The 14,877-nt window shown below is 41.1% G+C and overlaps 1 protein-coding gene across 6 annotated transcripts in view; it reads right to left on the bottom strand.

The window, feature by feature from the left end:
- The window catches only part of CHID1 (chitinase domain containing 1), a 95,229-nt gene extending 84,737 nt beyond the window's left edge, over positions 1-10,492 (bottom strand). For 2 of the 6 annotated variants that reach the window (XM_039728362.1, XM_039728367.1), the window contains exons 1-8: positions 10,468-10,489; positions 8,610-8,682; positions 7,288-7,430; positions 5,979-6,128; positions 4,495-4,627; positions 3,378-3,422; positions 1,950-2,056; positions 596-657 (exon numbers count right to left, since the gene is read on the bottom strand). In XM_039728362.1, the coding sequence (XP_039584296.1) occupies positions 596-657; positions 1,950-2,056; positions 3,378-3,422; positions 4,495-4,627; positions 5,979-6,128; positions 7,288-7,413 (623 nt within the window). In that variant the 5' untranslated portion in view covers positions 7,414-7,430; positions 8,610-8,682; positions 10,468-10,489. Of the gene's footprint in view, positions 1-595; positions 658-1,949; positions 2,057-3,377; positions 3,423-4,494; positions 4,628-5,978; positions 6,129-7,287; positions 7,455-8,609; positions 8,683-10,150; positions 10,260-10,467 lie in introns of those variants that run through there. The other 4 variants (XM_039728363.1, XM_039728364.1, XM_039728366.1 and 1 more) reach the window with 4 other exon arrangements.
- Between the last annotated feature and the right edge of the window lie 4,385 nt (positions 10,493-14,877).

Genomic DNA, 14,877 nt, shown 5'->3' with positions numbered 1-14,877 from the left:
AAGTCTGCATTCTCTGCAGCTTTCTTGAAGATATTTTCCCCCAGAAATTTTACGCAACAGAGATCTGTAAGAAACAGTGTGCTTTAGAGAAATGGATGCCTGAATTTCCTGAGAAACTAACACAAAATCTTCAGATTCCTGCACTGCATCATTAATTTCACCACCATATTCTGCCTTTTCCTCATGAAGCATAAGTTTGGCATTTGCCTTAAGTCTTGAAAGTATCACATTGTTCCAAGCCTCACCCAGTAACTCAAACCAAACACTTATGATAAAGGCCAGTGCCAACGTGGGTGTGAGTGTGCAACCAAGGTATCCTCTATGTCCTCATACAAATTACATCATGCGAAACTCAAGAATGAAAGACTAACACGGCCTGCTAAACCCACTGTGAAGATTATGATGTAATCTTTGATCTCATGCAGAGTGAGGTAAACCCCTCTACTTCATTGTAAGACAAGCAGAACAACCTTTAGTTGTTCCGGAATTAAGTGTATTTATTTATAAAGACATACTCAAATCAACATGGACAAATTAAAAGGATGCTTTAAAGGAGGTGATTTTTAGGAATTGCTTCCTAGAGATTTATACTTACGTTTGCTTTTGATTTCCCAGTTGACTCCACACTTCAACTACAAAACCATCAAAATGTTCACTCTAAATAAATAGAATTGTCAACAACACACAGTTAATGACCATGCAGTTATTTTTCTTGTACTATTACAGATTGAACAGGCTTTGTATTCTTACACCAGATTCATCTTTAACGCAGCATTTCATGGAGCAGTCCAAGAGAAATTTAAATCATCTCACAAACACAAACATGCAAAAGGTGAAAATCTCTATTAGTTATCCACTATATCTACTTTTACAGAAAAAGCCAATATTGTATTAGGAAAATTCAGACAGCAATGAAAGGTGGTTGTTAAGCAAATGTTTAGACACGCTTTTACTTGTATATCAGGGAAAAAAACTCATTATCTCTTGAGTCTGAAGACATAAATGCTAATTCGCCATAGACATGACTCCAAGTATCTCCCACAATTAGTCTCTCTTTTGATAATTTAGTCTTAGCATAATCAAGGATACTGTTGTAATTGAGTTGAAATCCTTAAGAGGTCAAGTGTTACTGAGGACCTAAAATTGACATATCAGTTAAAAATTTTAAGAAATTATTCAGTTTAACTATACATCCAACTCCCTCTAGAGCACTGTAAGATTTCCTTACATCATGTAGTGAGAATTCTTATTCTGACAATAAATAAACAGGTTGCCATTAGTCAGCCACTAATGTTGAATGTCTTTTGGGTGCAGCTTGTCTATTCTCACACATGGGATAGCTCTCAAGCCATTAGGAAAGGGGTTGTCCAGAAACCTTTGCAAAATTCCTCTTCTCCCCTCCCTAGTCTCTTAACATTTTTAGGAAACTGGTTGATCAAACCTGAGGAAAACTGTTCAATAACACATATCCAGTGAGTGATTCTTGGTATTAGAAGTGGCTCCTTATCTTTACCACACTGAGCCTGAATACATTCCTGTACAGAAAATAGCACTCATTGCACCCATGACCCTTTTTCTGCCTATCAGAAAATACCACTAAGCAGTTTAGCCACAGCTCAATAATTATATTTTTAATAGAAATGTAAACAAAATTTAAAGCAGGCAAAAATCACGAGTGCAGCTGCCAATGACAACAAGGTTGTGTCAATCAGACTGATGCAGTCTCATGTCAGACTCCTACTGACCTGCACTTAAGTGTTGCTACATTTCATATTTACAAGAACTGGACACATACTAAGACACACTATCAAGAATCCTGCCTCATTATTGCTTTGAGCAAATTTTATTTCATAGAATGCAAAATCACAAGAAATGAGAAACCATCTATTACAAAAGGAATCAAGTATCATCTCACTATTTTATAAGCATCCTAAATAGGTTTTTTTTACCTTGGCTAGCAGAACCATGTTCTTGGAAAGCTCCTCTATCTCATCTTCACTGCCAAAAACACTCTCAAAATCTTGGTAAGTCCAGCCATCAAACAAAATTCGAGGCACTATCAGGCAAAGTTGACAATCAGTAGAGAAAATGAGAAATTTATTACCTACACTGGAATGTTTCTGCAGAAACAGAATACAGCAGATACAAGCAGAGATGCCACTAAAAATCACATCCCATGACTGAGATAATTGCTTTTTCACTCTGATCAACTTCAGCAGCATAGATGAACTGACACTGTAGAACATTCTTCTTCAGTTTAAGTTTAGTTAACGATCAGCACTCATGCAAGTTTTAAGACAAGATACCTTCATTTGATTGAACCATCTCAACTGAACTACCACTCAGGGCCTCAAGTAGAGTCTTAAACCAGCAACAACACAAGACACCAATCTTTAAGTTGTACATCTCTTCTACCACAATAATGAGGTAGAAAAGTTCAAACTCTAATTTACTTCATACATAGCCCTACATTACTTCACTCTTCTACTCAATTCAATGCCTTAAGTCAAATTTTTACTTTTGAAAAGCACTTGAGCTTGTGTAAATTTTTTTTTCTAAAAACACAAAACCTTAAAAAAATAGACAGGAAAACTGCTGTTGGAACAGTTGACAATCATGCCCACAGGAAAAGGCAATGGATTTTATGGAGCTATGTCTAAGCCCATTCTAACTACCTTGGTTGTAAAAGAGTGTTTTAGAAGAGTATAAAGAGATTTCAAAGGCTTTATCCTCTGGCAGCTGCAGTACGTTAAAATATCTGACTGAGAATTCAATTTATCTAATACATTTCAATTTCATATTCCCTTCTGAATCAAGAAGCATTTCACAGTTGCACAGAATTCTTGCTATAGACAAATGTAAGAAGTCTAGCACAGCAGTATCTCTATAGAAATGTTTGCCATTTTCCCTAAAGACACACAATGCAGCACATTCCATGAGTTCCCAGCTTCAAGGGGAGAAGAGACAAAGCAGGATTTTTCTATCATGCAGGAAAGTCTGACTGACTGACTAAGATTTGGATTTTTTTTCTTTTAAACTATACAGAACCCCAAGCAACAAGTTCAAAGACTTCTTTCCCCAGGGAGGCACACAGTGTTATATACTAGTATTGCTCCATGGAGGGCACTGTAACCCAGGATTTATTCACAGACAAGAAGCTAAGGCAAAACATAAAGGCATTAAGAGGGCCAACACTTCAGTTACTTAACTATCTACAATTAACTGCTTTAATTTTTCTTCTCAGACATCTTCTTCGTACAGCTGTGCTAAAGTAATCTTCCTTCCTCCCATATAGACCTGGAAGAAAGCCTTACTTTCCTCTCCTAGAAGCTAAAGAAGATAAAAAGCAAGCAAACAAACATAAACCAGAGGCTCACCTATTTTTATGTTTTTGGAGGTTTTTCTCACATCTTTCATCCAGCCTGTCAAACAGTAACAAGTAAGACAGTTGATAAAATATAAATGATGTTGACAATGATAACATATTTTCAAACATTCCTGAAATTATGTACCATAGCTTCATTATACACATCTTCCTGCCACAGACTAGCAGTTCATAATCCACTCAGACAGACCATCCTGTGATGCACAGGATCTGAAGCCATGAACCTGCACCACAGCATTCACTACAGCATAGTAGTCCCTATCCAGTTCCTCCCTGCTTACTTCTACCTCACTATGGAAGCTGCCCTAGTGCCCACTCAGAACACTTCTGCAGACATTAGGCATCACCTGGGAGGAATGTCTGATTTTCTCAGATGGTAGTTTAAAATGTCCCATTCACTCCTCTTGGCAGTCATTGCACAAGGATGAATTTGTTAGTAGGCACTAACATGGTAAGAATTATAGCTATTTCAAATGAAATTTCACATTCAATCAACTTCAAAACCACGAACTAGTACATACTAGCTGAAATTTAATCTTGCTGCCACTTTCCTTGCAATGAAGGGAAAAAATTCTCTTCAAATTAAATTGATCTTCCCTTTCTAAACAAATTCGCCTAAAGGTTTTTGCAAAGAAAAAAAACCAAAACCCACAACAGGTAAACAACTGCACAATGCAACATGAAAGACTGTTTTTCCTTGTACAGAATCTTTGCCCTTTGATTTTTTTTTGAGAGGAGTTTTGTGTGCAGCATGGAGGAAAAGCCAATCTTTCTACTTATATTTTTTGACAAATAAACTATGTACACATGTGTAAGCAGGTGAGGACAGAAAGAAGTTAAATCTGAAGAAAACCCAAAAAAAAAAGAAGGACGAAAGCCTTCACCATGTGGCAGAGCCAGCAAAACCCACCTAGTATGCCAAATCTACTCAGTCTACATGTGTAAGCAGGTGAGGACAGAAAGAAGTTCAATCTGAAGAAAACCCGAAAAAAAAAAGGAAGGATGAAAGCCTTCACCATGTGGCAGAGCCAGCAAAACCCACCTAGTATGCCAAATCTACTCAGTCCACAACAATATTGCAATTCATATTTGAAGGAAAAAAACAACACCTTGATCAGCATCATGGAGCCCAGTGAACTGGAACCTTTCCTTCCCTCTCCTCTTCACTTGTAACCAAACCGGTGAGATTAGTGTAAATTTGTTTCCAAATATTTTAGCAATGTCATAGCCATGGTTGTTCCACTTGAAAAACAAAGGAGAGGAAAAAAGTGAGAGATTCAGAAGTAAGAGATACAGTTCACTTCACTTTTAACCAATATAAAGTCTTTAACAGAAATGTAACCACCTGCTAGATCCCTATTCGTTCATTTGAGGAAACCTGCTGGCATATTGCTTTCATTTAAATAAGAAAGTACTCTGGAAGCTCTGCTAGCTATACGAAAGACAATCTTAAAATTGTGCTAATTCACCTGAACTACAGCAACTGGCTTGTAGATTCCCACACAGTTTTAATTTACAGACTCTGAATTTATGTTCAAGAGAACTTGAGAAAGGCGAAAATTTATAGGGCGCCTATTTGTCTTTTGACAAGTGTAAGCCAAAACCAAGTGAAAAGTATCCTCTAAAAAAAAGGATGAACTGTTTATCATTCAAAAAAGAATGCTTTGAAGGAGACAGGATAGCAAAAGGCATCCAGTTTGACATCAGTATGGCAGCATACAATTGTTACTGTTGATTTAGCAGGTTTGAGTTGCAGCCCTCCTGCTCTGAGTTCACTGCAACTTCCCCTGACTCACGACTGATAGGAGAATACTGTCATCCCCGTTAAAACAAACCAGCATTAAGGAAGCTTCCCTGTCTGATCATCTAGGAGCCACTCTGGCAGTCACACTCCCATCACTCCAAACTTTCATTGCTGAGGGTGACCCCAGGAGTGCCCCTCTTGGTCCCTGCACACCCCACACTCACACAGTCAGACAGGGTATCCTCAATGGCTCAGCCCAGGGTTTCCCACGGCAGAGTCACAGATGTCTGGAACCCTAAAACAATTTCACAGAAACAGCTCGAGCTGATGTATCTGGTGAGGGACTCCCAACAAAGGAACCCCCAGGTTTTGTACCCTCCAAGCCTGTGGTAGTCTGGGGTCTTCCTGCAGAGCCCTTGGCTCCTGCTGTGTCCCAGTGTCCAGTCACCTGGCCACTGCCACAGGTGCCCATGCCCTCTGCTGTCTGAAAGGTCAGGACCAAGTCACAGCCCCTTGCCTGGGGCTCCCATCCCAGGCACAACCTGCAGCTCCCACTGCAGCTGCACAACCAGTACCCGCTCTAAGTGCATTGCTCAACACCAGGGAGAGAAAAAACAATATACATCCTCCTAGAAGACCTAGACATCCTCCAAGAGACAGATGGGAGAACAAGGGTCTGAGACCACCTGAAGTCAAGTCTCAAATACTTCTCTGGCTATTTGATTGTATTTGACCAGCAGCTCCCATTACTATAAAAATACTTTTAAAACAGGGATGCAAACTTGCAGGTTAGCACAGTCTGCTGCATATTCATTCAAAGCACCAATTTTATTCATTGGATCAACTTACAGGAGTAATATATCCTAGAACATCTCCTGAGAAATGTCGTTCCTTCATCTTCTTGGAGCAATAACTTTTATGTTCCAGTATAATATCCTTTGCTTTTGGATCCACAACTACCAATCCCCGATCCTGAACATTTTTATCAGAATGCAGCTTCTGTGGAGAGAAGACAGTTTTTAGAACCAGTTATATGAAACAGCCACTTTCAACTTTAAAAACAACAGCAAAACAAATCACTTCATTAAACTCTGAGCACTCCTTTTAAATTATGCAGATCAATTTAGAACTGAAACATACAAGTCCTCAGAAATTATTTGTCATCATCAGTAAAATTACTTTCTTTGGAGGGTAAAAAGCATATAAACAAAAAACAAAGCCCAAGACATTATAGGAGTAAAGAACATAATTTATGATAGCTGATGGTGCTCTGTTTTCTAATCAAAGCTTTCTGTCATGTTACCCCCAAAATAATAAAAAGGGGTTAGGAGTTCTAAACCAAGAATTTGAAGACAGCTTTTAAAGTGGATATATTTTAGTCTGAGAATGCTGTACTGTGAAGGTCAAGATTTTAAACACTCTTCTTTAGGGAAGATGCTTCAACTGACCCAGCACATAAAAACAGAACAAGAAGATCTAATAAGACGTCCATGGTGGGTATGCAGAAGCAAGAAGAATTGATTCATTGTGAGGAATTTAGGGATATGGCCTGCCTTAACACCTTGTATTAACCTCACTACCTGCAAATGAGATTTGGTAGATGTTGAGCAAGTGATACAAACACTGACAGATGTACATGCATAATGACAGGAAACAATAACATGCTCAGCAAGTGAGAAGAGACTTCAGCATGGTGCCTCTGCTTGCTCTGATTATTGTGAGACTCTGAATCATTTCTGCCTGCAAAACAACAACTGATTATAAGCTCTTCAAACTCTTTCATCAGGATACAGCCTTCCCATTGGCAAGACTCCATTCCACCAGTAAATGACTTAGAGCTCTTGGCCCAAACTACTGCTCCCCACCCTGGTTTCCAAAGGGATGGAAGTGTATTCCCTGAGGGGACAAAAACTTCCTGCTTCTGCAACTTCCACAGAGGATGAAGCTCCAGAAGCCTACATCATATGTTTCAAGAAGTGAACCATTTGTGACACACAGAAAAGCTGAAGGAAAGGACAGTTTCAAGTTTTATCTGTGAGTATCAGCTTCAGCGGAAATACATTAACACTGTTTTAACAGAGGTAGAGACCATTTACCAAAGTTCAATTAATTCACTACACATGTTAGATAAGACAAGAATTTCAGTTATTTCCCTTACCTTTTCCTCCAGTTTTTTTGTAGCACCTCTCTTCGCATCTGTTTTTGACAGGGTACCTTCAGCTACCCAGCATACCATGGCAAGAGAAAGGGAAGCACAGAGAAGCCTCATGGTGTTTTTGCCCATGTCAAGTTTCTCTTCTCCTGAAAACACAACAGTTCAAATCTCTGTCAACATAGGAATATAACAGTTTCATTTGGTTTTCTTGTATAAAAAAGTCAAGACATTTTCTTATCTTCTCCCATTTAGAATCAGACTTATTAAGGCAGTGCTTCTGCTCTGGCAACAAAAGCAGTGCATTGTGAGAGATTACTTCTGTTCTCAAACACCTTTTTGTCCCTTGTTTTAGTAGCTGTATCACAGATGAAGTGGGTTGGACCCTTGCAGCTTCCTTTTTAAGGAATCCCCCTAAAGAAATACAACTGTTTACAGATGAAACTGACATAAATGTCTGCTGCACAGAACAATTACTGCACCACCTTACCTTTTCAATAGCAAATAAGAAAACATTTTTTTCTGCTCCTACCAGCCTGGTCAGTGTGTCATAAATTAATTAAGAGATATAAAAAATTATAGCTATATGCTTACAGCTATGTGTCTTTACTGTAACAGGTGAGACCTTTGCTTTCAATTCCTTGCCAAGTCACTGATACAGAAATTGAAGGAAAATAAAAAGGAGGGGGGAGGGTGGGCATGCCCTTTTGCCTAAGAAGAATAACTTTGACAGTTTGTCCTGGCTCCAGATAAAGGAACTGAGAATTAGAAGACAACAGTTCTGTTGCGTGTTCATCTATCACACCTTGTATCTGTAGGAAGACTTAAAAGAAAAAGTAAAATACAGCCAGAGTTTTCCAATCTCTCCCAAATTAAAAGTTGCACTGGTTTCCCAGCCTAGCTCCCATTAGTAAATAAGAAGAAAATAGAAAAAAAATATTTGGCATTTGGGGAACCAGGGCTCTAGATCTGTATCAAGCTGCTTTTCATAAATATGAGATCCTGATGGAGAAGAAAATAGTTTCTTTCCAATATTCTGAATTTTTGTTGAACTTAAAAAACTATCTTGCTTATATTACTCTACCACTCATTCTGAAGACCTACAAGCTCATTTCTACAAATCATATTTATAAGATTTGTTCTACTGGCACTGATAACAAGTGCTGCTCAAAGTTTTGAGTACTTTGTTTCAAACTTTTAAAACACCAGGTGCAGGATCCCACAACATGAGACTGCGCCTCTCAGTACTGTGGCAGAAGGACCCTTAAAGCTTCAATGGAAATGTACTCAATGAAACAGACATGAAATCAACAACTCAACAAACTTACTAGTATTTGGATGTATCTGGCTTAGCAGTCAGATTTTAAAAAACAGAGGTATTTATCGTAGGATTTAGGGATTCTGCAGGAAAAGAGAGGAATACGTGATTAGGCAACAAAGTAGAAGGATGATGGCAGAAGTGCTTGAAAAAAACAATGCCAGTATCACCAAAGAACAACAAAAATCTCCTGTACAAAATTATTTGAAGATTCTAGTCAAGTCTTTTATCAACCGCAAAGTAAAAGCAGAAAGCCTTATAATATTGCTTGGATCCAGGGAATGTGGTAAAAGCTGAATTGCTATACAGCTTGAAATTCCTATTATGAATAATTAAGGTCTAACACTTCTACTTTGACTTCAAGGTCACCGGTCACTCCCTTGCTTTCCACATTTTAAAAAATGAGACAAAGCAGGTTGCTTTTGATAGTATCTCCTATGTTCCATCTAGCTTGGCAAGATCTATAAACTATTGCAGAGAGGAACAATTGAGAGCCTGAACAGTCAATACAAGTCTTAACTATTTGGACAGGATATCAATTCTCCCAGAAGCTCATATATATCGATTTGGAGGTGTTTGATTTCACTTTCAGAAACAATTAGCAACAGATTCCACTTCCCTGAAAAGAAGATAATATCTAACAGCTGACGAACAGAAACTTAAAAAGCCATCCCTGAACTCTAATTAGACATCAAAATGTGCTCATTTCCTTGACAGGATCGTATCCATCTGTCAATTATTGTTAAGTCAACATCCACTCCTAGATTTAGAGGAAGCACTGAGCCTGTGGCAAATTGGTTTCTGCTACTGACAGTCCAGTATAAACTCTCGGTTGGACACTTATTTTAATAGTTTGTTCTTTAACAACATCACTGAAAATTAAGTAGACAGCATCATTGTAACACAGAAGATGAATTAGTCAAACTTTAAATGCTCTTTATGGAAAATATAAGCAGGCATTTTGCAAGCTTTACAAAACTAAATCCTTATCAAACTTTTCTACAAACTCTCTGCCATTTTTTAACACTTCTCAAATTAGCTGAATTCAGAAGAACTGTCTGAGCTTGGCACTCTTTGTTTATCTCCTCTGCCACTGCAAAATGCAAACAGAATTGAAAACTGCCTCTATGGCTTGTCCAACTGATACTATGGACAACTTAAAGCTTAAAACATCGGCTGACATACTGATCTGAAGCCCAGGTTTCCCTCCTAGCCAAGTCACAAATGTTGCTTTACCCCGCCTCCACATGAGATAACATACTTTTGGAAAGCTGTTTTAAATTTATCTTGATTTTTAAAAGTGAGTAAAGCTAACACAGATTTAGGCTGTCCAAAATAAGCAAGCAAAGAAACTAAATGGTTGGCACACAACACTGAGTTAATGTTTATATTTTATTTATACAGAAAAAACTAGATTCTAACTACATTTGCAGAGAGAACCTGCATCACCTAGCAAAGGAAGGCTAGGAAGAATACTCCTGATGCGTTTTTAAATGAAAGCAATAAAAGCTATACTGGGGAGTGAAGAGTGAGAATAAACCCGTTTCGAACCTTTGTAAACATTAAACCCTCCCCTTCGCAAAGCGCTCCACTTCGACGTTCAGAATTCCCTCCCACACTCGCCCGACTCTCCATTACACCAGGAACTCGCACGCCTGCCGTGGCATCGGCGCCCCAGCGCCAGCGCCGCTGCGGCCGCCCCCGAGCTCGGACCCGGCGGGGCAGCCCCGGCCTCCCCGGGCTGCCGCGTCACCCGCACCGCAGCACGGCCGGGCCCCCGCCCCGCCGAGCCGAGCGCGGCCTCACCCCCGCCCTTTCCCCTCTGCTTCGTCCCTCCCCAGCCCTGTCGGGCCGCGGACAGCACGTACCGCCCGCCGCCGCCGCGGAAGTCGGCCAGGCCCCACCGACAGAGCCGCCGCTCGCCCGGCCCGGCCCGGCCCGGCAGGATCCGGGACGCTCTGCTTTGGGGCTCATCAGTAGCTGAAGAAAAGAAATGCTAATAAAGATGTGAATCTAAATTCCCATAAAGAGCCTCTTGGTTTAGCTCAAGCTATAGCAAATTGATACAGCTCCAGGTCTAGCCTGGAGAGGAGGAAGTTCAGGGGTGGCCTTATTGCTCACCGCCCAAAGATAGGCTGTAGCCAGGTTGGCATCAGCCTCTTCTCACAGGCCACCAGCATCTCAAGAAGAAACGGCCTTGAGCTATGCCAGGGGAGGTTCAGGTTGGACCTGGAAGAATTCCTTTACAGAAGGTGATAAGACACTGGGAGGGGCTGTCCAGGTAGGTGGCGGAGTCACCGTCCCCTGGTCTAGTTGACGTAGTGGTGTTTGATCACAGGCTAGACTCGATGATCTTTGTGGTCTTTTCAAAACAAATCGTTTCTGTGATTCTGAGAAATAGGGCAGGTAAATCAGGAGCTTGGGCTAAAATGGACACACTGAGCTGGAGGCAGAATGATCGTCTAGGTAAGGCTGCAGAGAGTCTGCAGGCAGTACTGCTGACTCTGGGTGTGGAGAAAGGAGAGGTCAAATCTCAGATGGCTTTTAATAGACTCCAAAATAAAAGATTGTGTTTATAATTGAGTTTTTTAGTTTCTTCTGTTTTGGCCTTCTACAGATTGTGTTTTTGCATGCAGCATGGCTTGTGTTACCGCTATTTACTGCAGCAGACATTTTGGTATAACCCTGTTATTTCACAGGCTGCTTGTAGGGATTACATACGCTATCAAAAGACTTGATTAAAAAATGGATGTGTGATATCATGATGTAGAGGCAAGGCCAGCATATCCTAGCAGTGCACTTCCAACAGAAGCCTTCCTGTGACCTGCTTTCTGTCTTGGTTACAGTTTGGTGCAACCTCCTAAAAGCTGAACCAGAAGGTAGCCTTTTTCTGCTGAACTGCCCTCTTCTTTCATTCCCTCTTGTGTAATCAAGAACTTCATGAGCATTCTTTAGCACTGAAAAGCAAAATGGAAATATTTTTCCTCTGAACAAGTCTTGTCAGTGAAGCAGATGCATGGTTTTCTATGCCCAGATCCATCCCAACTTTCTGTAAATTTAGAGTTTCATGATAATGATATTAGCCTAAGTTGTGTTTTCTAGTGTTGAAAGCAGCCCATCTGATACTCTGGCATGGCAGAAGGCATTGTGCTCTCTGTTAAGGGATAATGAATGTTCAGTGTCAAGTACAGAAACATGGTTGTGTGTGCATGGTGGAGCCATGGACTCTGTTTAGTCCTGGGTTCTTTTTGGTTCCAGTAATGGCTGGAATGATCATGAGGAGCAGAACAATAACTGGTGAGACAAATGGGAGAGAAGTAACAAAGGGAAAGGAACAATTCCTTTTTTGTAGTTCCCACAACTGGATCCTCACCAGCTGAAAACACTCAAGATGAATTGTAATAGTTTTATGAAGGTCAGTGCAATTATTAAAGCCTTTGTACCAAAGTGCAATGAAATTCTGGAAAAAAAATTAAAGTAACTCCCATATAAAATGGGAAGGGGGGGGACACAAACATTGTGAATTTGTTGGCAAACAAATGTGATGCCAAACGTTTTATGTAATAGGAAAATATTTCTTAGTACTATCTCCCCTTTAATGCTGATTTTACAATAATTATAGATGTCTTAATCATAACAGCTTGGGATGGATAGAACCACTTAAGGTTTTTTTTTAGGCAGCCTGGTGTTTTATAGATTTTAGGCTCAAACCAAAATATTTTACAGAATTACCCACTCAGTAAAGGGTTACCCAGAATTACCCAGTAAATTTTTTTAGGCAGCCTGGTGTTTTATAGATTTTAGGCTCAAACCAAAATATTTTACAGAATTACCCACTCAGTATGATTGTAAAGGGTTGTGCCTGGTGCAAGCTCTGTGCTGAGTTCACATTACAATGTTTCTTTCAGACAGGATGCATCTAGAGACCATTACAGACTCTCTTTCCTCTAGATACCTATTATTCACTTAAAATTTCTACCTTGTCCTTATCAAGACATGTGAAATACACTACTAAGTTCTAAGTTATGAGGCAGTAAGGACAGACATGCCTACACATTTGTCCTGATTGCCTTTGTTGAGGCAAAAAGACAGCATGGTGAATATAGGGAAGCCTCAAAAGCCAGTCAAAGGAGGTTGACATAAAATAATCAGGGTATGTGTACTGCATACTAGGCCCCTTCAAATGAAACATTTAGCTGTATGAGGCAAAACTGGAGTCATCCACATGTGTTAACCACTTGGATATTTTCCCACTTCTCAAGAAGAATTTGCAGCTCATGCTTAGCTTGGTACTGCCACAGCACTTTAAGCCACTGCTGAAAAGGCAGTTGGAGACCTGCATGACTTGCAGTATTGACAGGAACACATCCAGACAGGACTGGTAGACTGAGCCTTTAGGTGTCACTGTACTCTTAAGAGTAGAAATCAGCTCAACATTTTGGCTAGCTCAAAAAGGATTTTTTTTCCTGATCACAGAAAAAAACCTTAATTTGGTGACATGGTAAGTTTTCATCTTCAAAGGTGCATGGAAATTATTATTAAGCATCAAAATTTATTTGTAAAGCTGTGAAAAAAGAGAGTGTTCTTCATGAAAGCCTACAGATAATCTGAGTTGAATAATAGACTAATTGTGCACAACTGCCTGTAGTTGCACTTGGTCTACAAAATGGATCCAGGGACAAAGGGAAAATTGTGCGACTACCACATGCTGTCATCCTGCCTTTCTCACAGATACTTGCACAACTAAAAACACTCATGAAACAATGTATCCTGAAAACAGCTGCAATAGACCCTTCAGAGGTGACCTAACTGAGGTATACAGCCACTGTCAGACAGATGGTGTCAAGTATTATGTAGACCTTTATGAGAGAAAAATGTATCACAAAATTAAAGGTACTGGAGTTTGATTAATCTAAACAAGATGCAAGCTCTAAAGAAGGAGAATTAGCCATGGGAGTAAACTATCCAGGGCTAGAGTGAATTTGATTGTATCACAGCAAGACTCAGTGCCTTTCTGGAAGATAGACCATAGATATTGGGCTAAATTCTCTGGGGGTAAAAAAAACAAAACAAAACAAACTACAAAACACTCCCCCCCCCAAAAAAAAAAAAAAAAACAACAAAAAAACCACAAAAAACCCCAGATGAAATGAAATTAAATGGCTTGAAGTATGCTGAAATGGAGGTGAAATGACTGATTGATCTCCAGTAGCCCTCAGCCCCATGATTTCACAAGTCATTATTTTCCACTAAGTATACTAATCCCTTGAATCATGACTGAGGCCCAGGGCTTCACAATTTTGGTTAGGCAGTCTTGGCCAGTTTTGAGACCATTTGAACCTATTTTCAGCTGAAGATATTAATGATCTGCACAGTCCCACCACTTCAGCATGTTAAAGACAGTTTAACCTTGAAATGTTTTGAGTCTCAGGAGTAGATGTGGAGTGGGACTGTGTCACTCTGCATGTTTACAGCCATCAGGAGGAACATGTGGCCCTGGGTTTGCAGGCATCATCTCTACATGATGCCGGGCTCACAAGGGGGATGTGCCTAAGGATGGAGCTGCACACAGTGGCCTCCGGGTTGTCAGTGCTCACAGGGACTATGCAGGGTACGTGCAGCACATCCCGTGCACTGTTTTGGGGCCCTTTTGAGGAGGAGGACTGAGGCACAGCCTCCTGCAGCCCACCCTGTGGAAAGTATGTTCTTATGGACTGTACCACCGAGAGTCTGTACCTTGCTCTTCGCATTTTAAAAATAAGATTCCAGATCAATGGTCTCCTCAAAGCTTAAGTGATGAAGTGAAATTTTCCGGTATCTTGATCGGCTGTCCCTCTCCTTCTTCCTCAGCAGTTACATCCTCTGAGGTGCCTAAGCCCGCTATTTCACCTTCAAAAATCATCAAACTTCTCGGCCATTAGGGTCACGAGGAGAGGAAGGGATTAGGCTGTTCCCGAGCAGGGAGCGTGCCGTGAATTCACCCACGAGCACAGCGGCTGACGCCGTCCTGCCGCCCCCTCAGCTCGGCCCGGGCCCGTTTGCCCTCACGGGCGGCGATTGGAAATCGCGTCCCAGCAGCGGCACGGCCGATCCCCGGGGCCCAGCCTCCAGCTAGCCAGCCCTTTTGGGCCGCAGGATCGCACGGGGGACGCCCGGGAGCGGGGGCACATCCCGGGGGACGGGCGGGGACCGCGCCCGCCGCGGCTGCGGCACCGGGAGGCGCAGGGGGCCCGGCGCACCGCGGCGCTCCCTCCTCCGCACGGCAGGTGGCGCCCGAG

This window comes from Passer montanus, unplaced genomic scaffold, assembly GCF_014805655.1.
Source record: "Passer montanus isolate IOZ18808 unplaced genomic scaffold, ASM1480565v1 scaffold65, whole genome shotgun sequence".
NCBI classification, from domain to species: Eukaryota; Metazoa; Chordata; class Aves; order Passeriformes; family Passeridae; genus Passer; species Passer montanus.
This window is presented reverse-complemented; position numbering and strand designations above follow the sequence as displayed.